The sequence below is a fragment of the Vidua chalybeata genome, chromosome 2 (genome assembly GCF_026979565.1).
Source record: "Vidua chalybeata isolate OUT-0048 chromosome 2, bVidCha1 merged haplotype, whole genome shotgun sequence".
Taxonomy (NCBI): Eukaryota; Metazoa; Chordata; class Aves; order Passeriformes; family Viduidae; genus Vidua; species Vidua chalybeata.
The window spans coordinates 26,474,158-26,498,034 of NC_071531.1; the positions used below are offsets into that span (position 1 = coordinate 26,474,158).

Genomic DNA, 23,877 nt, shown 5'->3' on the forward strand with positions numbered 1-23,877 from the left:
GATCACGGAACCACAGAGGATGCTGAGCTGGAAGGGACCCACGAGGATCATCGAGCCCAACCCCCGGCCCTGCACATCCCCAAGAGTCACACCCTGTGCCTGACAGCGCTGTCCACAAGCTTCTTGAACTCTGTCAGGCGTGGTGCTGAGCCCGCTTCCCTGGGGAGCTGTTCCAGTGCCCAGCCATCCTCTGGATGAAGAACCTTCTCCTGACATCCAACCTAAACCTCTCCTGACTCAGCTTCAGGCCATTCCCTCGGACCACATTCCACGGACAATCTTTCACTTCGAACCTGTGAAGAAGCCCCTCACCACAAATTTCTCTCTCTCTCCAGTATGGACTGTAGAGAAAAGTCCCAGGACATGTTGATTTAGGGGCGTGTGGAGGCGTGGGGGGATGCCCCCGGCGGCCTCAGCGCTCCCGGAACGCCGCGCTCGGGGCGCTGTTTCCGGGAGGGCGGGAGAGAAGGCGGGGGGCGGGTTTGGGCGCTGCACCGGCGGGCGGCCCGCGGTCCCTCGGCGGCTCCGGCATCCAGGGCGGCGCGGGAGGGAGGGAGGATGAACCTGGAGCGGCTCAGGAAGCGAGTGCGCCACTACATCGACCAGGTGAGCGCCCAGCGGGGGCTGCTGGGGAAGGGGCGCCAGGCCCACGGGTTTTCCTCGAGGAAGAACCGCGCTCGGCGTGGCTCCCGCAGAGAGGGAGGCCGGGGCGGGGCGGGGTGGGGAGCGGTGCCGGCCTCTGCACCGGCGGAGGGGCAGTAATTTTGTAATTGTGCCCCGTTCTCCCTGGAAGGGGAAGGAGCGGCGGTCACAGAGGGCTGCGGCGGGCCGGAAGCGCCGCCTGTGGGTCTCCAGCGGGAGCCGGGGCCTCCCGGTGGGTTTTCCTGGTTTCTCCCGCGTGTAGAGAAGGAGGAGGGGAGCCGCCGTGGGGCCGCTGTGTAGCGAAGGCGTGTTTGCAGGATCCCGCCCTCTCGGGTTGTGCAAGGGGGAAAGGGCCTCTGTGGCACCAGGGCAGGTTCAGGTTGGACATCAGAAAAAAAAGCTCTTCGCTAAAATGGTGATTAGGCACTGGAACCGACTTCCCAGGGCAGTGGTGGAGTCACCCTTCTTGGAAGTGGACATGGCTCTTGGTGATATGGTTTAGTGAGTATGGTGGGTTCTTGCAAAGGTCGGATTATCTTGGGTGTCTTTTCCAGCCTTAATGATTCTATGATCATTACAAGGGGGAATGGATTCAAACTAAGAGGAGTTAGGTTTAGATTAGATATTAGGAAGAAATTCTTTACTGTGAGGGTGAGGGTGGAACTTGAAACAGGATGCCCAGAGAAGCTGTGGATGCCCCATCCTTGGAAGTGTCCAAGGCTTGGTTGGATGAGGCTTTGAGCAGCCTGGTCTAGTGGGAGGTGTATCTGCTCCTGGCAGGTTAGAACTAAACAATTTTTAAGGTCTCTTCTGAGCTAGACCATTCTGTGGTTCTCTACCTGGTGATTAAGCTGCCCATCACACTCCTGCTGTGCTGCAGACAGGCTGGTAGGAGGGCAGGGTTGTTTTCATTTGTTGATGGATTCAGCAATTATGTTGCTGCAGGGCAAAAAAGAAAAAAAAAAAAAGATACAAGAGGAAAAAAGCATAAATAAATTAGGTTAAATGTAGCATCAAACTGTTCTGCTCTTCTTCCAGTTCAGACTTGGTGTAGGCATCACTGCTGAGAAAAGCACACCCATTAAATTAGCAAAGGCATTTCTCTGTGTGGCCAGCAAGTCTGACTGAAAGGCTGATTAGGGACCTAAGTTAATTTGTTGGGTTTAATTGGTTTGGTTTGCTGTTCTCATTTATTAAACTGTTTCACCAAGTTGTTTTGCCACACAGCTGTGCACTTCTGAGGAAGGGGCATCGGGAGGAACATGAAGTCGCTTTTTTGTGTAATAATGTGTCATCCTATAGTACTGTAAAAGTGCTCAGCAGAAGTCATGCAGTGCCTTGTAGGCCTGGATTATACCTTTCTTTTGTGGTGTTGAGGTAATAATTAAAATCTCTTTTCTTGTAGACAGTTATTAAATGTGTGTGGGGTTGGTTTGTGGGTTTTTGTGGATATTTTTTCCCCCTTGGGAGTGCAGATTGAAACCAAACTATTCTCTTGACAAATTTGCTGGGTATTATTAATCCCCATCAAGTAGGAAATGTAGGAGCACATGATAGAAGAGACCACTGAGGTCATGGAATGTAGTGCTTTATGAGGACTGGGAAACCATCAGTGTGTGCATCTCAGAACAGCCTGCCAGACCTGTACTCCAGAAGCATAAACCAGTCTCTGAGGTTCTGAGCAAACTCCACAACTGCAATGGTGCAGGAGAAAAGCCATCAATGCTGCTTAGTCTTTAGAGAACCACAGAGTGGTTTGGGTTGATCTGGTTCCAGACCCCTGCCAGGGGCTGGGACACCTTCCACTGGACCAGGCTGCTCAAAGCGTCATCCAACCTGGCCTTGAACACTTCCACTAATGGGGCATCCACAGTTTATCTGAGCAACCTCTTCCAGTGCCTCACAGCAAAGAACTTCCTCCTAACATCTAATCTAAACCTACTCTCTTTTTCAGTTTTAATCTGTTCCCCCTTGTCCTCTTGCTACATGCTCTTGTAAAGTCTTACAAATCCTTGCAATGACAGGGTATTTGTTAAGTGTCCAGCATATCCTGGGAATCATATTAGGCTTCATTGCATGGACTGGCATAAAAAGGAGCAGCAGGAATGCCTGGTGATCTTCTCAGGAGATAACCTCAGCCAGTTCCCTGAGATTTTTCCTGGCACCCAAATCTGGTGGCAACTTTGTCTGGGTTAGTGGGATATACCTGCAAATTCTACTTCTGTGTAACCTCTGGTTGCCACCACTCTTACCTATTTCACTCACTTTTGCCAAACTGGAGTCTCAAGAGTGAAAATGTGTATCCAAGAATAAGGGGAAATGCATGCAGGCACTATGAATTTATGTGAAGTTGAAGCATCATGACTGGAAAATGAACATTTCTTGATCAGAGATGGTGCTGCTGAAGCTACCTGAAATAATTTTGGTGCCCTTTTCTATATGTAGTATTCTCTTTCTTCTAAAACGTAGCATCTGAAATGTGCATCACCATTCATTAGAGACTACATGCACAAGATATTAGATCTGACTGATGTACAGTGTATTTCAAAATTATTCAGAGAAGCCAACGCCAAAGGAATACTAATTATTTCTATCATGCTTTTACAGCAACAGTATCAAAGTGCCCTGTTTTGGGCTGACAAAGTAGCCTCACTCTCTCATGGTAAGTGGTTGCTTTTTACATTGGATTTTATTAACTTCTTTCTGATAGTGTTGTGTTTTGGTGGGGTTTTAATGCTGTATGGCCAAATACTGACGTTTTGAGTTTGGTTTAAGTGCATTTTTGTGATCTTTGGAATGCCATTCTCCTAAATAGAGCAGAGCTTATCTTCCTTGCCTTTTGAACTTGTGTTAAAATTCATGTTTGAACAAACCTTAAGGTTTGCCTTCCTTAAGAAACAAAAAAACAAGATTAGCAAGAGACCATGGTGGTTTCCCACAGGACTCAGGGTTGCCCTGGGTGACAAGTACAGAGTGTGTTTACAATTGAGAGGGAGCTGATGCTGCCCACAGCCACCAGCACTTACACTTCTTAAAGTGATTCCAGGGACTTGATCCCACAAAGGCTTTGGTTGCCACTGAGGTAGGACGGTACTAAACTGTGCTTCTGAAATTGCAACTCCAAGCTGTGGAAGTCTAGTGCTTTTACTCTTCTTAGGTTCCCACTGATCAATTTATTGAGGGAGACATTTATGTGTTGTTTTTTTCTGCCCTATGTCCAAGAGCAGGGGTAAGCTGCAACTGCTGCTTTTTTAATCTGTATCATTGTTGTCTCCTTCTCATGACACACCTCTATTATGACATTCTTTGTATTCACTGTCCAGTGAGGTCTTTAAAGTTAAAATCTGATTATCCTTTCATTTTAATCTCTCACTGATAGATACAGTAAGTACTTTATACATATTTATAAATAAAATTTTGTAACTCAGTCAGATGCTAGAGTAGGGGGAAGATACTTCTTTAGTGAAGCAAAAGTGAACATTTTGTATTAAAATATTTGAAGCTATATTGTAAAGCAATGGTTTACAATTTGTTCTTTTACTTTAGAGGAACCACAGGATATCTACTGGTTGGCTCAATGTCTTTACCTAACAGCTCAGTATCACAGGGCAGCACACGCCCTTCGATCACGGAAGTTGGATAAGGTAAGTAATTTTAGTCAAAAACAGGCTACTGTTACCCCTCTCTTAAGGCTCTGCTGCTAGCCACAGTGACTTCTTCACCATGACAGTAAGAAAAGTAATTTAAACAGCTGCATTATTTGGTTTATAAGGCCCTGTGTTTAATTTGTCAGGTTTAAAGCATTGTCCCCAGACAGGGTCACAGAAAAGAGAAGGGGTCTGAGGATATAACTGCAGCAGGTACAGAAAGGTGGATTGTCACTTCAGATGTAGTTGTTTCAATTTTCCTTCCACTCTGATAATGAGTGGTAAAGACAAGAGTCAAGTAAGTGTCCTTTGAGAATTTAGCAGTAGAGAAAGTGTTACAGGCTTGGTCAGGAAGGACTTTTGGTGGTGAAAGGGGTGAAGAAGCCAAAGTACTGAAAAAGGAGAGAGCAAAAGCAAAGTACTGAAAAAAGAGAGAGCAAAAGGGACTCAGGCAGTGTAAGCAAAAATGTTCTCTCTTTATAATTGATGTGTATGAAACTTTTCTTTCAGTTGTATGAGGCATGTCGCTACCTTGCAGCTAGATGTCATGTGAGTACACATTTTAACCCCTACTGGAAACACGCTAATCTAAACAAAAGACACATTTTGGGAAGATTAGGTACTTGTTAGGCAGTGTAGATATATATGTTCATTGGAACAACAGATTTAAATTTTCTGGCAGTTGATTTTGTTCTTTAACTTTCAGTTGGGTCACTGGCGTATCCATTGTGGCACTAATTGGAAGAAACCCAACTGGCCTTTTTTCCCAGGAAATACTCCTCTAATATTTTGTGGGCAAAGAATGTGAACTATTTTTGTCTCATGTCTTCATGTTTACACTTTTATTTGGTTAGCTGTAATCTGACCAGAGGAGATGTGATTTATGGTGGCATAACTATAGTTAGCAGCTTTGTACTTCTGTATAAGAGGTCATACATAAAAGGTAAAATGCAGTGCTTTCAGAGACACAACTGAATCAATTGGTAGATTAAATACAGACATTTGAAACAGAATAATGTGCTGCTTGTAGAATAAGATGATGGTATTTTATTAAAACCTGTGTTAACTAGTTTTAGAGCCATACCTGTTTCTCTGCATAATTCTGAATAATACATTTTTCTGTACATGCTTTATTTTATAATTTTTGCATATTTTTATAATTCTGTCATTTTGCATATTACAGATAAGAAGTAAAAGAGCTAACTGAGAGTATAAAAATGGCCAAATAAGAAAATGCATGCATGAAAAACCTGCTGATAAACACTAGTTGTTGTAATCTATGCCTTTGAAACATGATGCTGTGTTTATTGGTGCTTTATGTACAATTTTTTCAAAACCTTGTTTTTTGCATGCACGTGTTTGGATAGTATGCTGCAAAAGAGCATCAACAGGCCTTGGATATTCTTGATATGGAGGAGCCAATCAACAAACGGCTTTTTGAAAAGTACTTGAAGGATGAAACTGGATTGAAAGATTCTGCTACAGACTGGGAGATGTCACAGTCCTCAGTAAGTGACATTATTTTAAAAAAATAGTTTTGTAGGAAAAAAACCTGTGAAGTCAGAAAGTGGTTTCACACCTCTGTGAATCTGAAAGTACATTAAAGCTTTCTTTTTCAGATAATGTAATTTACGGAAATGCTGAATCATTCTTCTTTCAATCACACATTGTGTGTTAGCTTGCCTGTATGAAAATAACTCGGTATGCAAAAATAAACAGTGCTTTTCAACAATTTCTTATAAATTATTTGCAGATGCTTTGCAGGAACTTCATGATCTAGTATTGGTTTTTACAGTCTTTTAGCTCTTTCTTGGGAATGTATCCTAATGTTGCTTTCAGTTGGGCTGCAGGTTCTGAGATAACAAAGCAAGTTTTTTTGCTCCTCCAGTTATTTTTAATGAAATACTTCATAATCACTCAAGTGTTGTTCTCAGTGGGATATTCTTTGATCACATTTGTGAAAATTATGTGAGGTGAAGGTGAAATTTTTGAAGCTCAGTGAAAAAATTCTGTGTAGAATCTGAATTTAAAGAGATTGGTATGATGTGTAGGCTGAAGGGTCTTTGAAGAGTCATTCATTTCAGAGGTACAAATTAAAATTTATTAGCTGAAATTACAGTATGGAAGGCATTTTCCCTGTAAGACTGAAGTAGCAAAGTGGGTTACATTGCTGATGTGAACTGATTTTGAATGCTGGTAAAATGGGATTAAAGGACTGTTTAGTTTGATGATAGAGTTGGGTAATGTGTTCACTTTCTCTTTTGCTGACACTTTTGTGGCTTTACAACTGAACTGAATACCTGTCAAGGGAATTTGGAAAGAGCATGTTAGTTAATAAACATTGTGGCACAACTGGTAATTATGGGCTTTCACTGTTTTCTTTTGTGAACTGTCTATGTTTTGGATTGAAAACAAGGATATATTTTTCTGTTCAGAACAATTGAGTCCATTGATTTGGCCTTTTTCATCTCTACTGTGATTTGACTTCATTCTTGTCTTGCATGAGCTATGTGGTTAAATGGTCAGCAAAGAAGTGTATTGCCTTTGGAAGGGACAATTTCTCTATGTTGGATATGAAGGGAATTTAGTATAATTAGGTTACAACTTAAGCTGGATGCCAGAATTAGAAGAGATAAACTCTGTCCTCCTGTTGTTTATTTTGAGCATCTGTTTGTTTGGCATTAGGTAACCTGAGAGAATTCTCTGGATTTTTCTTTGAGATAGTAGAAACAACTTTTTATTTAAAGACAGCACTAGAAAACCAGGTTCTATCATACATGAAATACTTTCTACTTTCCAGGGAGCACATTTGATTTGTGCTGAAAACTAAATTGCAAACAATGATTCAGTCTTTAACCTCCAGTCCTGCTTTTCCACCAGATCAAGAGCTCTATATGCCTTTTACGAGGGAAGATCTATGATGCTTTGGACAATAGAACCCTGGCAACTTACAGCTACAAAGAGGCCTTGAAGCTTGATGTTTACTGCTTTGAAGCATTTGATCTTTTAACGTCACACCATATGCTGACAGCACAAGAAGGTCTGGAGAGAAGTATTTCTCAAACACAAGTAAAATTCACCTGCTTTCTCAAGATGTGTTTTCCTAGATAAAAGTTAAGGCAATAAAACAAGTAACAGATTCCAAAATGTTAAGAATAGAAAATGTATGAAATAAGTGAAAATTACAATTTGAACAAATTTGCACTTGAAGTTTTATTTTTCAGTCCTGCAGTGCTAAGGGTTGAAAGAAACACAGTAACCCAGCTGTCCTGCTTGTTAGCTCCTGAAGCTCTTCTGTTCTGCCCAGCCCAAACAAAGTTTTGTCCTGTGTTCTCAATTTCACAGGCTTTGAACCAATGAAACCCTCCTGGGGTTTGCTTAGGCATTAGTTAATAGAGCATTCCAAGTGATAACATTTGACATGTGGAGTAAATAAAAATAATGGTATGTTATTTCATCTCTATTACATTTTGAAAGTGCAGAAGGAATAACTAATCAATCCTTAATTTCCAAAATTAGTAGTATTATCTGTTTCAGTGTATCTGTGCTGTTATAGTCTTTGCAGTTGGGATGTCCATCCTTTAGGTCATCCTTTTTTTATATCCTTTTATAAAGGATATAAAATCCTTTATATCTCTAAGTTCTTGAAATGTTGGATCGTGCTGTTTCTTCTGTAATATGACCATTTCAATGTTTTTTTAACACATATAGAAAAAGAACTCCTTGAATCTCTACCTCTTAATAGACAATGTACGGAAGAAGAAAAGGAGTTGCTTCACTTTTTATTTGAGAATAAATTGAAAAAGGTAAGTCCCAAAAATCTGGAGAATTCATTGAAAGTCTTGACTTCAGGTGTAAATTTTCTTGGGTCCCATTTATTCTGAACATGGAAATAAATATGGACTTTGTAATTTTTAAAATTTTTGATGCAGTAAATCCCACTTTATGCAATAGTGTAACCATTTTATGTTAATTGTTTTCTGCTGTGGTAACAACTTGAAATTCTGATTTACGTTTTTGAAAATTTATTTATTGAGAAACTTCTAGGTGGGGAAAAGGAATATTAATAACATAGACAAAACGTCAGTTACCTGAAAATATTAGGCTGTAAGAACATCATTCCAGATTATTCTTATCCAAAGATAAGGTGATAAGGAGCACTAAAAATACGTATTGCTCAGTTTTAATTTCTACAGCCTACACTAAACATATTGACTATGGCAAGCATCTTTTGTGTTCTAAATGAGCTTTTAAGTACATTTTAAAGAAACATTTTATCAAATACAGGTTTTATGGACTTTTAGTTTAAAATTAAAAATTTTAAGAACTTTAAGGCTTCTTAAATATTCTTTTAGGACTAATAATATTAATACTTATACCATCTGATTTTAGTTTAGTTTTTGTTTCAAATGTTGTGTCTTTTTTCTTTCAGTATAATAAACCCAGTGAAACGCTGATTCCTGAATCAGTAGATGGTCTTCAGGAAAACCTGGATGTGGTAGTATCCTTAGCAGAAAGGCATTATTACAACTGTGACTTCAAAATGTGTTACAAGCTTACTTCAGTGTAAGTGTGCAAAGCAACTTTCAGGTTTTTTCTCATATGGTGGAGTGTAATAATTTTGCCTGGACTTACAAAAATATTGTTGTTCAATGGGTGAACACACATAACGATATGTATTGCAGTATACGTGTCATGTGTTATATATGTCTCAGGTATTTAAAATGTGTAATTTGTGTTTGGCAAGACATGGTATTTTTATAATACATATCAGAAGTATCCTAGGTAAACTCAGCTTAATCACCACTGTGCTGAACTTCCCCTCATCCATCCTCTTCCTTATTCTGGTACCTTCAATTTTGTGTGCACTCTACTTACTTCTTGTTTGGCCTTCAGAATGAACTGGTATGAATCAATTGGTTACTTAGGAAGTTTGATTTCTCTGGCCAATAGTAGTTATAGTGTTATTGACAATGATCAAAAGATATTATTAATTTAAAAGCCAGCAGGTTATTTCTAATTTTGATGGCCGAGTATCGTGTATCGGTTGTTACAGGCGTGCGCTGCTGCTGGGGTCAGAGAGGTCAGAATGCTGCCATGGTTTGCTTCTCAGGTCCTCTAGGTCTGCACTCGTGGATGTGTTTGTGAATGCCACAGGAAACAAAATTTTACAACTGAGCTAAATGTGACACCGAAGGCATACTGCCTGGTGTTAACCTCAGGAAGTTGGGAATTATTGCTTGAAAGTTGCTGTCAAATGTATGAAAAAGATGAGCAGAAATGTTGTTGTTTGCTGTCTGCTGGTTAAATTTGAAGTGACCTGCAAAACAAAAGTGTGTTTTATTCTGATTTTCTAATTGTATATTCAGCTTGAAAGAATTTTCTGTTATCCTCTTTTGTTAAGCTAAATTAACTGTTGTATTTCTGGTCTGAAGAGAACCTTTATTATGCTGATAATAGTTGTCCTTTAATCAAAAATAGTTTTCTAATGCCTAAAGTAGTAACTAACTGGAACATTACATGCTATACAAGCAGTTTGCTTTTAACACATTAAAGTTTTTGAAATGTGCATTACAGTTTTTTAATTTTTTTTTTTTAGAGTGATGGAAAAAGATCCCTTTCATGCAAATTGTTTACCTGTGCATATAGGGACACTTGTGGAGCTTAACAAAGCAAATGGTAAGGAACACAGCATTTAATACAACTCAACAGAAGGCTGTAAAGCCCCAATTTTAACGAAGAATTAAAGACGCCAAGAAACCCCCTTATATACCATATGAAAAATATTTTTCCTCCCTTTGAAACCTGCCACTTCAAGAAAACAGTGGCAACTGGTAAAGAAGGGAATATCAGAGCTGACAGCAGGACTGGGGGTTAGGGGAAGTAGATGTGCAAAGAGTTCATGGTCATGAGTGCAGCTATCTTTTAACCGCTGCACTGTGTAGCCAGGAGGCCCATGAGCTATACTGCCTCATCCCTGTCATTGTGATTTCTGTTTCCAGGTGATCTTTGTACAGTATCTGGCTGCACTTTTTCTGCTCAACAGTAAATTATCATAAATTAAACTAGAAAGTAATCTTCAGCAATTGTGTATGCTTAGGTGGACATGATTATTCTGTGATAGAAAAAAATCTAGACTCTCCTTGCCTTTGCTGTTGTGAAGGTCTCTCTTTAGTTCAAACAAATTAATAATCATGCAAAACTTTCATTGGAATTACAGTAATAACTTACTTGCAGCTGGGGTGGCTTTTTCTCATTCCAGAATGCATATAAAACAAATTAGGAGCTTGAATATCTTTAAAATCAATTGGAAAATAGAATAAGGAACTCTTATGCTGTGCAGCCTCTCGGGATGGTGCATTATATGTACACAAATAGGTCATTAGATGTACTGGTACTTCTTGGGAATTAGTGAATGTTATTTTGCAGTTATTTTGCAGTTAAGTACATCTGAAAATGGAGCCAGTACTCTGATTTTTCTTCTAAATTGCTTTGAGAAGCATTATGTACAGAAGTTAATATTTTGTAAGCCAGTTGTAATATTTTTTTTTTCTGAGCTGAGATACAAAGTGCTCCAGGACAATCTCACTAGTTTAGGAGCCCTGTGCTCTGGAAAAATAGAAAATTTACCTGCTGTAATGCTATTTCCTTTGAAATTGCATAGGCAATAGAATTGTTATCCTGTAGCTGATTACTGCTGCTATGATTAGAAAATCTGTAGTAAGTTATTCCAGTAACTAGAATTACTATTTTTACTAAAAAAGTAATCACTTGGAATTATTCCAAATAATATAATAATTTATTTGCTTTTGTCCTATTTTCAGCATATTAATGCACAAGACTCTACTTTGAAATGGATCTAGCCAGTATGTTACACCTTTTAGATGTAGGAAGTTGAATAGTGTTTAACCTTGACAAGGTATATTCAAGTGTAATACTACTGGCATTTATTTTAATGTATGGTAATGACCTAAGTTGTTGCAGAATTCTTAAAGGGTGGGAAGTAGAACTGCTTATTGTGTCTTGTAAAGACTTATGTGTTGTTTTGGTTGGGTTTTCTTTAGCTAATTGCAAAATTGAATCTATTTTGAGGCAGTTAGAAGCGTTGCCACTAAAAGAAAACATTTTGTTCACTTGTGGATTAATAATGTTAGATGTTCTCTATATTTTGTATGGAAAGCTAAAAGACTTGAAACATCTAAATGTTCTGGTGTGTTTTAATTTTCTTCTCTTGTTTCTTCCCACTTTGTAGAGCTTTTCTATCTTTCTCACAAATTGGTGGACTTGTACCCAAATAATCCTGTAAGTTGTTCTAAGTTTTTGTTGTCAGGTAGTTTCTTTTTTAGGTGAAAGCACATAAAAGTTTTAATGTATTAGTTTGAGCTACAGAATTCAAAAACTGTTTCTGGATGAAGTTTGTTCTCTCCTCTTATTTCCTCTGCATTGTAATTTCCTTATGCCAAGGTTCTTTTTATAAGATTAAGTACCTGTAAAAGGTATTCAGTGCAAGTTATTTACTTTGATTTATAATTTAAAACAAATGCTACACTAATAAATGTCTGCATGTCTCTGAGCATCCTTTTCCAGTGTTTGATCCACCTTCACAGTAAAAATTGTTTTTCTTTGACTTGATCTTAAATTCCTATGTTGCAACTTGTACCCATTGCTTCCCGTCCTATCACTGCACCCTGAAAAGAATCTGGCTCTGTCTTGTATTCCCTACCATTAAATAATGGAGGACAGCAGAAAGTTTTCTACTTAGCTCTCTTCATGAGGCTGAGTAAGCCCCAGTTAGAAAGGTACATGCCAGCAGTTCCAGCTTGTCTGTAATACCAAGTTATTTGAAGAGCTGACTGTGATTTCAGTGAAAACGTTCCTAGCTTCTCTAATTATTATGTCTTCCTCTCTTTTGATGCTTCACTACAATGAGTGTGATGTATCTAATAATATTCTGTTTTGATTTTAATGTGCAGGTGTCATGGTTTGCAGTAGGATGCTATTATCTCATGGTTGGCCACAAAAATGAACATGCTAGAAGATATCTCAGGTAATGTTATTCACTTGCTAAGTAAACATTTATTATTCATGATTGTTTGTAAGCTCATAAAGAGAAGCCTCAATAAACTGGTTACTATTTAAATACTTTTGTTGCCACCCTTTTTTTTTGGTATAGCCGTTTAGACCTCATCCATAGAGATACTTTAAAAATGAGGAAGACTTATGTGGTGTCTCTCTAGGCAGTCACCTTCATGTTCTGGGCAGGTGTAGTCCCTGCAGTCACTCATGCTGCTGAGCTAACTACAGCTGTAGGTGATCAGACCTCAGTTCTAAGTTGAGGGTCACTCAGGCATTCTCCCAGGTTCAGGTTTCATATCTGAAAGGGAAGAATTATACGGAAAATTCTGACATTTGGCTGTCCAGTTATTTCTGTGCACAAGCTACAGTGGGCTTTTTAGATTGGTCAATGCTGTTTCCTGTAGGTGTTCTGTATGGGTAGTGAATATCAGCACTGGGGAGCAGGACCTTACTGTGAAGTAGGGCATTTGTTCTGGTGCTGTAAGCTCAAAGTGAGAAGGCATAAATCAACCTGTAAGACTAATTTTTCCTTAGACTTTTACAGACAATATATGTAAAGATGGGTTAGTAATTTAGACTTTTCAAAAGCCTGGCTGATTTTGTTGCTGAAATAAAAAACATCTTTAAATGTACAAGCACCTCTAGATAGCAGGAAAGTATCTGTAGATGTGTTGAAGAGAAAAACAAACAAACCAAGAAACAATAATATCAAAATTCAGAGTAGTTCTGGTAAAAGGGAAAAGAGGTCTGCTAAAAGTGAAATAGTAACAAGATGCATAAATATCTTGGAGAAGAATGATAGTGTAAAGCTAACAAGGCTAGGGACAACTGTGGGCTACATAGTGGTTTCCAGAAAAGAAACTTGAAGACACAGTCAAATATCTACATATCTTTCACTGCTGTCAGGGGTGGCAAGATACAAGTGTTTGAATAAGTCAAGTTTTGTCTCAGAAGACAGAGAACAAACCATTCTCTAGGATCTGTGATGAGAAATAATGAGTTTAACTGTGACGGACAAAATTTAGATTATATGTTAGTAAAAAAGTAAGTGTTTAAGGATAGTTAAGCAATATGATAGAATACTTATGGAACATATATTATTTCCATGTCAGAAGCTTTTAAGAAAAGATTGGGCACACTTGTTATGACCTGTTTAGTTATGAATGCACTTGCCTTCAAATTCAGAAAATAATCTACGCAGCTTTTTAATGTTCCTGTCAAGTCCACCTTTCTGTAAAGTCTCCAGGTTGATATCTTGATGCTCAGGTTGCAGTTTTCAGCTCAAGACTTGAGTGACATTTTGTATACTTCCCTGATGCCTGTGATGTGACAGATGCTCATCTTCTTCAAAGCTAGCGCAATTAGATGGCAAAATTTCAACCTAGGTGTTCACGTGGTATATTAATATCCAGCTTCTTAAACTTGGATTTGATAAAATATATTTATTTCAAAATGTATAGCTAGGGTTTTGCAAAGAGTTTTGAGTCACTAGTAATGTTTCCTATATTTTATTCAATTCACCTACTATATAATTGTTTATGTTCAGTAATATCAAATAATTCCTCCTGTCTGTGAACAGTAGCAGAAATAATAAAATCAATTCATAAGAATGTGTGATGCTTCTAAGTGTGAAATAGTTTGAACTTTTAAAATGAACTTTATTTACCACTGGTCGTTACAATTATCTTAATAGATACCTAACCATGTGGCATAGCATTGCTATCTGAGTAGTCATCTGAAGCAGATGAAATTTAATTCCAGATGTGTTTGCTCTTGATTTTAGCAAAGCTACTACACTGGAGCGAACCTATGGCCCTGCATGGATAGCATATGGACATTCATTCGCAGTGGAGAGTGAGCATGACCAAGCAATGGCTGCGTACTTCACAGCTGCACAGCTCATGAAAGGGTCAGTACAAACATCGTATTTGGGAAGATTCAAATGAATCCATAAGTACTGTGGAATATTGACAGTAGCAATGCATTTGCTACTGTCAGTGCCTTAAAACATAGCAATGCATTTGCAACAATTATCTGGTAGAGAACAAGGGAGGAAAAAAACCCCAATAATTTAACCATCTACATTTAACTGCATTGTTTGCAATTGTTGTTCTGACTTGGTAAGTTCTAAAGTCAAGTTTTATATATAGGTAATCTGAGCTCTACCTGAACATCTTCTGAAATTTGTGAATCATCATTGTCATACCAGCTCATCAACTGCTGTATAGTAATAGCTTGAACAGCTCTTTCTGTGGAAGGGGGTTGTAAAATGAGTCGTGAACTAATTGTGTCATATAGCATATAAAACATATTGTATTTGATTGTGGTTACTGGCAAAAGTAATTCTTTTATCAATTACTTCTCCATATTCCATTTGTAAATTAAATGTATGAATGAAATTAGGGGAAAAACCATCAGAACTAAACTTAAGCACTGAGAAAATGCATGTGATTGCAGAGCAGGTTACAATTACCTGTTGGAATTCAGTCTCTTGTTAAATAGAGATGTAAAGTCTTTTAAACTTCCCCTTAGGTTAGTAGTCCGTTTAAATCAGCTTTTACTTGGATGTGCATAAACATCCATATGCAAACAGTTGGCATGTCTTTATAGTTTGTGACTCCATTCTTGACAACCACACAGAAACAAACATGCACTTTGTTTTATGGTTTTTTAGGTGTCATTTGCCTATGCTCTATATTGGACTGGAATATGGGTTGACCAACAACTCCAAGTTGGCTGAACGGTTTTTCAGCCAAGCTTTGAGCATTGCACCTGAAGATCCTTTTGTTATGCATGAAGTTGGAGTGGTAGCATTTCAAAATGGAGAGTAAGCTTGCAAAATATGATCAAATACTATCTTAGACATGGATTATTCTGAATTGTAATGTGCCAATATATATAAAGTATCTAAAGTATTTATATTGCACTATAGTGTCTTTTGGTCATAGTTTAGATGGTGTTCACCTTAAACCCTTGCTTTCTACATTGTTCTTCCTTGTGTAAGATTGAACAAGAATTTAATGCTCAAGGAACATCCAGAGATGTCATTGTGTAGTTGAATGCCTGAAAAGGCATCTATTTGCACACATACTATAAAATTTTGTACAGCAAAACATTTTGTCAGCTCAGGAGGTTCCAAATATATTCTGGGAAAAACCCTAACCTATATAAGAAGTGTTTAGTCAATATTTTTGGTTTGATTCTGATGTTTTTTTAGTTTTGTCTTGTTAGCTCTTAGGACCACAATGCAAAATATAGCCAAATGTAAATTACTGGTTTTATATCTAATTTCACTCATATGATGAAATAATGTCATAGAAATCTTTCTTGAATACAGTTTTCTCATACTGCTAATGAAAACTCTTCACTAATTTACTTTTCTTTCCCCCTACCTCTTCAATCCTTAGCTGGAAAACTGCAGAAAAGTGGTTCCTTGATGCACTGGAGAAAATCAAAGCTATTGGAAATGAGGTATTTATTCTAATAACATGCAAGATCATAAATTCGTAGAACTCCAGCAAATTCTGTAATAGCTTGTGACAAAACATGTTGTGCTTATTTTAAGATAAAAGTAATATAGTATAAATTTTATTTTAAAGCTGTGCCTTCAGTGCTCCTAGGTTGAGACTTCACTTTACTTTCTCTAGTTAAGTAGAAAACAAGTTTTGTTTGGTTGGCATCAAGTTTTAATAACACTGATCCTCTAAAGAAATATTATTAGCTTTGGGGAATGTAAAAAATAGAAAAATTAGTTATTGAATAAATGTTTTCAGCTTGTGTGTTTTGTTAAGAGTTTAAAATGCTTGTGGTATTTTTCTTGTTAATAAACAAAATTCCCTATTCATTTGTATGTTTTGGGTTTTTTTAAGTAGTCTAGGAAGCTGCAGTTATTTGAATTGTTGCATTATTTTGCAGGTAACAGTTGATAAGTGGGAGCCTTTATTGAACAACTTAGGACATGTCTGCAGAAAACTCAAGTAAGCAGAGAGTACTGGAGCTCCATTTCTCTATAATGCTGCACAAATGTATTTTCTCTCTCCTTTATATCAAGATTGTGTACCACATGAGAGCAGTGTAGAATTACCCTGTAAGAACAAGATTCTCTAAATCAGCTTGTGAACATAACTACATTAATCACCCCTAATATCCCATCTATTACACAAAAGTTAAAGTAATTTATGTAAAAGCCTTTCTTTAACTATTGATTCTTATTAGGAATTAGTTGTAGGCTTTTAGATGCTTGTATGGTTGTGAATTTTAACTCTTCACCATCCCAGTCCTCACATACTGAAATATGTCCACTGAGTTAGTTAACATAAAAGTGGGTTTATGCCAATTAATTGGATTAGCACTTTTTTTTTTACTGAAGTGAAATATTCAGTGGCATTATAACACAGCAAGGGGGTCTTTATGCTTTTTAGAACAAAACTATTTAATATTTCATTTCATGTTTCTATTCAATGAATAGAAAAAGTGCAAAGCATACATATACAAACAAGCATTAACAGTTTTAACATAGAGACGTTTTCTTATTAATTACCTTAATCTGACTTTACCCAGTCCTTTCTTTTGTTCAATCAATGCAATTTTTAAAAAAGATTTTTAGTGGTTTTAATTGCTCAATTGGTGTACACTGTAATTTTTGTTTCAAAGCTGCTAATGAGAATGTGATTATTGTAGATGGAAGCTGTACTTCTGCTTTGGCTTTGGTAGTAATTGCTTTGTGCTTTAATTGCCAATTAGTCTTCATTTTCATTATGAAATAAGGACATATAACAGTTACTCCTTGTGCCAAGATCAAACAAAAGGCACTGCTTCTGAAATCTGTTCATAAGTATAATTGCAGGGTTTTTTCAAATGCTTGTTTTGTTTATAATTACTTTTGTCTTTTTTAAATTTCTATAGTAAGTTACTAACTGCTTACAGCATGCTTTGTACAACTTCTAATATTTGCTCAGGTTCAGAAATCACAGCTAAAATATTTTTGCATCCTTGCAAACTATCTTCCAAGAAAATCAACTTGAGAATTTAGGCAGCTGTACATATGCTTTGGCATCTTAAAAAACTCTGTAGTAACTAATTTAGTAATGTCTGTAATACATAATATGGCTATTATGAAAAACTTATTTGATATATGTCTACTCACTAGTATGTGGTTGAAATTTGAAAGCAACATATTCAAATACAGTGGTAGTCAATTGGATGTATAAATACTATGAGTGAAAATGAAATTGAAATCATGTGAAAGGTTTGTGCAGCAAGCAGACAGTTGCATAATTTTTCTGCCTCAGTTGTTACTTGATGCCCTCTAACAACTTTGTGTGTTGCTCATTGCATAATTTCATTATCAGTTTAGATGTTAAAATTTCTTCTAAACAGATTATATCTATCTTTATTTTTAACAATGTAGAACTAGGATGTCAAATGTGACAATTTTAATTTCTCAAGAGTAATGCTGTAGTGTACATTTAATCCTTGTTTTATAAAATAACAAATACAATAATCAGTGTAATTAATAGACAATTTTCAAAGACAGGTTGGTATTTGATAGATATCATGGATATGTGTAAACCTCCTTTTCTGATAGAGCGTGTTGCAAAATGATGAAGGTACCAGTGTATGCAGCACTTAAGGGTTGTGAGATTTCTGCCCAGAGAGCTTTTCTCAGTTTGAATCATGTGTGATTTAGTCTCATACTGCTCCTTCTCTCCCTCAGGAAGACAAATGAAAGTTACAGAAAGAAAGCCAGTGCTACAATGAGCAACATTAAATATCTAAAGCAATTTACCATATCAAACAGCTAATATCTCCAAATGGGACCTAGCTGTAGGCAGCTGTTTTGCTACGTAAGGAGAACAATGATTTCTCAATTACATTCTATTACTATGTTCAGAGTTCAAAGCAATAATTTTTAAGTTCTGGCACAACTGTGTTCCACTTTGCTAAGGAAAATACCCACAGGGTCCTGTAAAAGCATCTTTCACCATGAAGCTTACTAATAGATCACCTGTACTTAACCCTAACAGGAAGTATGAAGAAGCACTGGAATACCATCGCCAGGCTCTGGTATTAATCCCTCAGAATGCTTCTACTTACTCTGCCATTGGCTACATACACAGCCTCATGGGCAATTTTGAAAGTGCCATTGACTATTTCCACACGGTACGTAACTGCCTTCAGCTGAAGGGCTGGTCACACATTCTGTTATTTACCGTTCCACTCTGGTTTGGGTTTGGAGCAGAAAACCAGCATTTTTTTCCAGTCTCCAAATGAGTGTTTATTTTATAATCTTAATTTGTTTTTTTTTTTCTTAAATCTTCTGTATTTTATTGGTTAGGTAAAAAATTACCTCTTTGGTAAACTTTGAATTGCAATTTACATTTTATGTACGTAAGCTTCTCATGCACCTGAAATAATTTTAAATACTTCCAACCTATAAATTTTACAGTAAGTAAACAGCAGCATATGTTGTAGCTCATATGTGAATGATTTCCTGTCTGTATATATGTTCTTTTCTGCTTTTGTTTTTGTGCTTTCCTTGGTTACTGCTTCAGCCAGTTCGTATGATGGTGTTATTTTGGTTGTGCAATGTTTTGCTTTTACAGGGAAGACTATGCTCAGATAGCATCATGGAACAACAAACCAACAAACTGGACCAGTGCAGACTTACGATGTAAATGTTTTTATTTGATGCTAAATACTTTTTACTGGTTTTTTTCATTAGGCCCTTGGTCTCAGGCGGGATGACACATTTTCGGTCACAATGCTTGGACACTGCATAGAAATGTACATTGGTGATTCTGAAGCCTATATTGGTAAGTCTCTAACTTATGTGTCTCTTGAAGTCATTGAGTCCTTTGAGAGGAGTGTTATGTCAAGAAGGACTGCCTACCACTAATCACCTCACAAAGTAGAGGACGTTTTTGTTTGGGTTTTTTGTTTGTTTTTTTTTAATGGCTAAATGAGTCAGAACTTAGCAGCAATTGCAGATGACCACTGATTTTTGTAAGCATCATGACAGTACTCTTACCAGCATAAAGAAAGGAAACACTGTCATTAAAGGTGTCAATGGTTTCTTTATATAAAATATTGATTTATGGCATCTTAGATCGCAAAGCGAATGGGGGAAAAATTAAACAGAGGTATGGAGTTAGGAAATCAGAGCACTAATGCTAATGTTGTTGTAGAGCAAGGTATTTTCACCTTGTCAAAACTTGTCTTTGTGGAGAGAGGGTAGGTTCTTCTGACTCCAAAAATACATCTTTATATATGGTTAAAAAAGTCTTTCATAACAGGAATACATTATATTGGTGTAGGTTTAAATTTTCTATTAAAGACTTTCCCCGCAAAAAAAATTCTACATTTTTTAATACATTCTTGCTTCATTGAACTTAGTGATTTATCTGTAGTGAACACAGTTGATGTCTTGTCAAGCATGTTAAGAAGGCTGAATCCTTAAAAGTAAAAGCCATCTGTGTGTTCTAGTGCTTTTCCTGCAGATTTTTCACACAATGGAAACAGATGTTTCTTCTCAATATTGTCTTGCTTCATATGTAGTCACTTAACACATCTGGAAGAACCATGCAGCCATGTGATACGCATTAATGCAAACCAAGCTGTGTGTAACTTAAACAAGAAAAAAGCCCCTTGGAGAATTGGGAAGGGAATTGGCAATTACTTCTCAAAACACACTTTTGAATCTGAGTTGTGTTTCTTGTATTGTGCTTTTTTGAGAAAGGAGGCTGCTGGATTTTTTCAGAACAACTCATTCAGCTTCAGTCATTAAGCAGCAGCAGCTCTTTTATGGTCTGAAAGCAGAGAATTATAGTAGTTTCTGAATGATAGTTTCTTTGAGATTACATTTTTGGGAGTATTCATTTGAAATAAACTACTGATTTGTCTGTTTTCCTAGGAACAGAGATCAAAGACAAATTAAGATGTTATGACTTCGATGTACACACAGTGAAGACATTAAAGAACATAATTTCACCTCCCTGGGATTTCAGAGAATTCGACATAGAAAGACAAACTCTGGATGAAAGTGGCATAGTAACACTAGAGACATCAAATCAAAGGAAAAGTACAGATACCAGTCGCCCATTGGAAGAAACATTTGAGATTGAAATGAATGAAAGTGATATGATGTTAGAAACATCAATGTCAGACCATAGTACGTGACCATAAAGACTGGTAGAGAGCTCATTTTGTCTAAGTGTAGTATGTTTGTTTTAGCATTTTTGTTATGGTGTTGTACTTTCATGAATTTGCTATTTTTTATATGAATTCAAACTACTGTGTACTTAACACCGGGAGTTTTATAGTTCCTACTTTATAAATATTCCTTTCCTGATAGCACTCTCATGAATCCCCATGTGAATCAAGAAGACCTCATTGCATTGATGCAGGCCATATACATAGTTTGAATCCAGAGGATTGGCTATTTTGCACATGCCTGTGCATTACTGAAGATGAGTTCAAGATTTAGACAAGACTGCACTTTGGAATTCAAGGTTATCAAGGGAGGAAAAGCTTGGGGAGGAGTCTGTATTTTATCAGCAATTGCATGCACTCTCACTGTGGAAATCTGTTGGGTCCAGGTGATCCCATTGCTTTACTATGAGGACCAGCACAGTAGTGTAGAGAAGTCTGGTTCTGTCTCAGTGACAATGGGAATTGTGCTGTGGCTCCACAAAGGGAATGGGAGATGCCCAAATTTCCCTTCCATTTATTAGAAAATATAGATTGGACTTTGCATTGAGTGCAGAATTCAATACCAATCCCGTATATTCTTAAACAAGAAAATGAGGTGAACAAAAATGTTTTGCTTCCTAGTTCTAAAACAATTCACCAATAGTTACACATTCTCCTGAAAAACATAGTATGAGCCATGAGTCTTAAATGAAAAAGTATCCAAGCAGAGTATAGGAAAAATTAATAATTTAGGAGGCATATGCATCTCCTGGGCAAAGCCAGGTCTCTCTTCTTCAGTGTGACTGGCAAAAAAGAGTTAGTACAAAGGGCTTTATTTTCATTTGGAACCTGGTGATTTGTGTGTGGTGCAGGTGACTTCTCTGAGGTAAAATGGGGATTTTTCCTGAACACTCTGGAAGAATCTATAATGTATGTCTCAACAGCTGCTCTATTAGCAGGTCTCTTCCTTTAAAGGATCTTTTGAAAGTTATTTTTACATCTGTGCTCATGTATCCTGAATGATTGTAACCAAGACTATCTCATGGATAATACGAGAGCAATGGCCTGTTGCTGCACACAGAAGGATATTGCAAATAGATTCTCAAAGATTCTCAAGGGCCCAAACTCCTTTTTCTCTATATCATTATTTTTAATCCAGCATATGTCAATCTAGTTTTCTAGTAAGACATCATGACAACTTCTAAATGGAAGGTGGCAAAATAATCTTCTAGAGAATCAGACCTTTTGACTACTGTCAGACATGGATATAAATTTTGCATTGTTTTGCTCTATTACTAATATTTTTCATTGGCAAAATAGTTTTAAATATTTGATAGAAGTTCATCTTTCTTCCTGCACTCCCCAGTTATGATCTGATGCCGTGTCAGCTGTGATGGCAACACCGGTTTACATTATTCCTGCCTGTAGGAATCTACTGTGCCACTTCCTCAGCTGTGGTAGTACAAATCCTTGTGTGGTTACATTGTGAATGAAACCAGGGAACTGGAACAGCATTTTAAAATATTTTCTAGATCTGATCAATTCTCAGGTTCAAGGAGAGCAAGCCACTGCTGTATTACTTGTTGTCAGTGGGGCAGAGTGGTTGGAGTGGGAGGAAACAGATGGAATAGCGAGAATGGGCATTGCTATAACAGCAGGCTGTCATGACACTGTGCCTTGGCAGATATCTGTTGGAGGTTTTTTGGCTGGCTATTGCTAACCTTCGTTTATTGGTATTAAAAATTGCCCAGAAAGAAATGTATGCAAAGTGTCCTAGATTGTGAAGACTCTTGGATGTCAGAGGAATTCTTGAGACAGCTTGGCTTGGCTCCAAGCCTCTTAGGCAGCTACAGTTGGGTTAGAGCTTGTGAGCTGGTTAATGATGTATGTCTCAGACAGGACTTTAGGGAAGTTTTTCTCTCCTCATTTATCTTCTGTTCAATGTTTGGACCTGCTCTTGTTCTGTCCAAATCCCTGCCTTTGTACTGGCAGCATCTGCTTGCCCTGGTCTTCTGCACTTCCCATCACCTGTCCTGCTCTTACTGGAGAGTGCTTTCTGCCTTTCTGGGTTATTATGACATTCACCCTGGCTCTAGTTAAATTGAGTATTGTCCTTGTCCTCATGAGGACTTTGGTTATTGGTTTCGGCCTGACTTGACCTCAGATTTTTGATTCATGCTGTGAGCCATTGCCATTGCCTCACTTGGCTTTGGCTGCTGAGTACAAAGGTCCAAGACTGTCAGGTTGAGTGGCTGAAAAATATACCCCCAAAGGGGACATTTTGACTCTGTCTCATAACTTCATCTTTCTCTTCCAAGGATTAGTTTTGTCCCAGAGGGGGGAGATCTGAATGTTGCCTTAAAGGTTTTCAGAACAGATATGAAAACCCACAAGATAACTGTGCTGCAAATGGCTCCAAAAGTTTCTTCATAGGTACTTCTGCTCAAAAGATTTGAAAACAAATAATGTGTTAGCTCAATTGATCAGAGCCTGGTGCTAATAACGCCAGTGTTGCAAGCTTAAACCCCATGTGGGCCATTCACTTAAGAGTTGACTCGATGTTCCTTGTGGGTGCCTTCCAACTCCGAATATTCTGTGATTTCAGTTTTTTGCAGCCAACGCCATCTACTTTTATTATTCCACATCAGATCATGTATTTCCTTCATGCTGTGGACAGCTGTTTGAGGACTATCAATGCAGCAGGATCTGAAGATTTGCAATGACCCTGTGTATTCTGATTAAATTGCAGGCATTTTTGCTCCTTCTGTCTAATTTCCATAGCTCCAGACAAGTCTGTCCTTAAATGTGTGACATGTCCTTACTTTGGAGTTTGCTGTACTTCTGCCGCCAATTCTAGGAGATTTAGTCCAAGATGTTCCAACTCACACAGGAATTTCAAGAAACTTTTTGGATCTAGATATTGCAAAATTAGTTGATTGCAAACCAGGACTAAAAAGCCGTGCTCTGATTGATGGGTCAGTACTTAGAATAATCATGGAATCATACAATGGTGTGGGTTGGAAAGGACCTAAAGATCCTGTAGTCCTAACCCTGCTTCAGCAGGCAGGGACACCTCCCTGCCAGGTTACTTAAGGCCCTGTCCAACCTGGCTTTGACCACTTGCAGGGATGGGCATCTACAATCTCCCTCGGGCAACCTATTCCAGTGCCTCACCAGCCTGACAGTAACTTTCTTGCTAACATCTAGCTTAAATTTCCCCTCTCTCAGTTTGCACCCACTCTCCCTTGTCCTACCATCACAGCTCCTGAGGAAGCCAGGTGGAAAGGCCCGGAGGCACCTTTGAAGAGCTCTCGCCTGCTGC

General features: G+C 37.9%; 1 protein-coding gene across 1 annotated transcript; it reads left to right on the forward strand.

Moving 5' to 3' along the window:
* The first annotated feature begins 510 nt into the window (after nt 1-510).
* CDC16 (cell division cycle 16) lies at nt 511-20,567 on the forward strand. Its single transcript, XM_053935813.1, has 18 exons — nt 511-606; nt 3,250-3,304; nt 4,189-4,286; nt 4,800-4,838; nt 5,657-5,797; nt 7,170-7,329; nt 8,001-8,095; nt 8,722-8,855; nt 9,889-9,968; nt 11,542-11,591; nt 12,263-12,336; nt 14,149-14,274; nt 15,040-15,192; nt 15,773-15,836; nt 16,281-16,342; nt 18,392-18,527; nt 19,090-19,180; nt 20,278-20,567. Exons 1-18 carry the CDS (start codon nt 559-561, stop codon nt 20,541-20,543), a joined length of 1,872 nt encoding a protein of 623 aa, XP_053791788.1. The 5' UTR covers nt 511-558; the 3' UTR covers nt 20,544-20,567.
* Nucleotides 20,568-23,877: the final 3,310 nt, after the last annotated feature.

Coding starts and splice junctions, on each gene's coding strand:
- CDC16 (XM_053935813.1), top strand. CDS start 559: ATGAACCTGGAGCGGCTCAGGAAGCGAGTGCGCCACTACATCGACCAG. Junction 11,592..12,262: donor ACTTGTACCCAAATAATCCT/GTAAGTTGTTCT, acceptor TTTAATGTGCAG/GTGTCATGGTTTGCAGTAGG. Junction 15,193..15,772: donor GTAGCATTTCAAAATGGAGA/GTAAGCTTGCAA, acceptor TTCAATCCTTAG/CTGGAAAACTGCAGAAAAGT.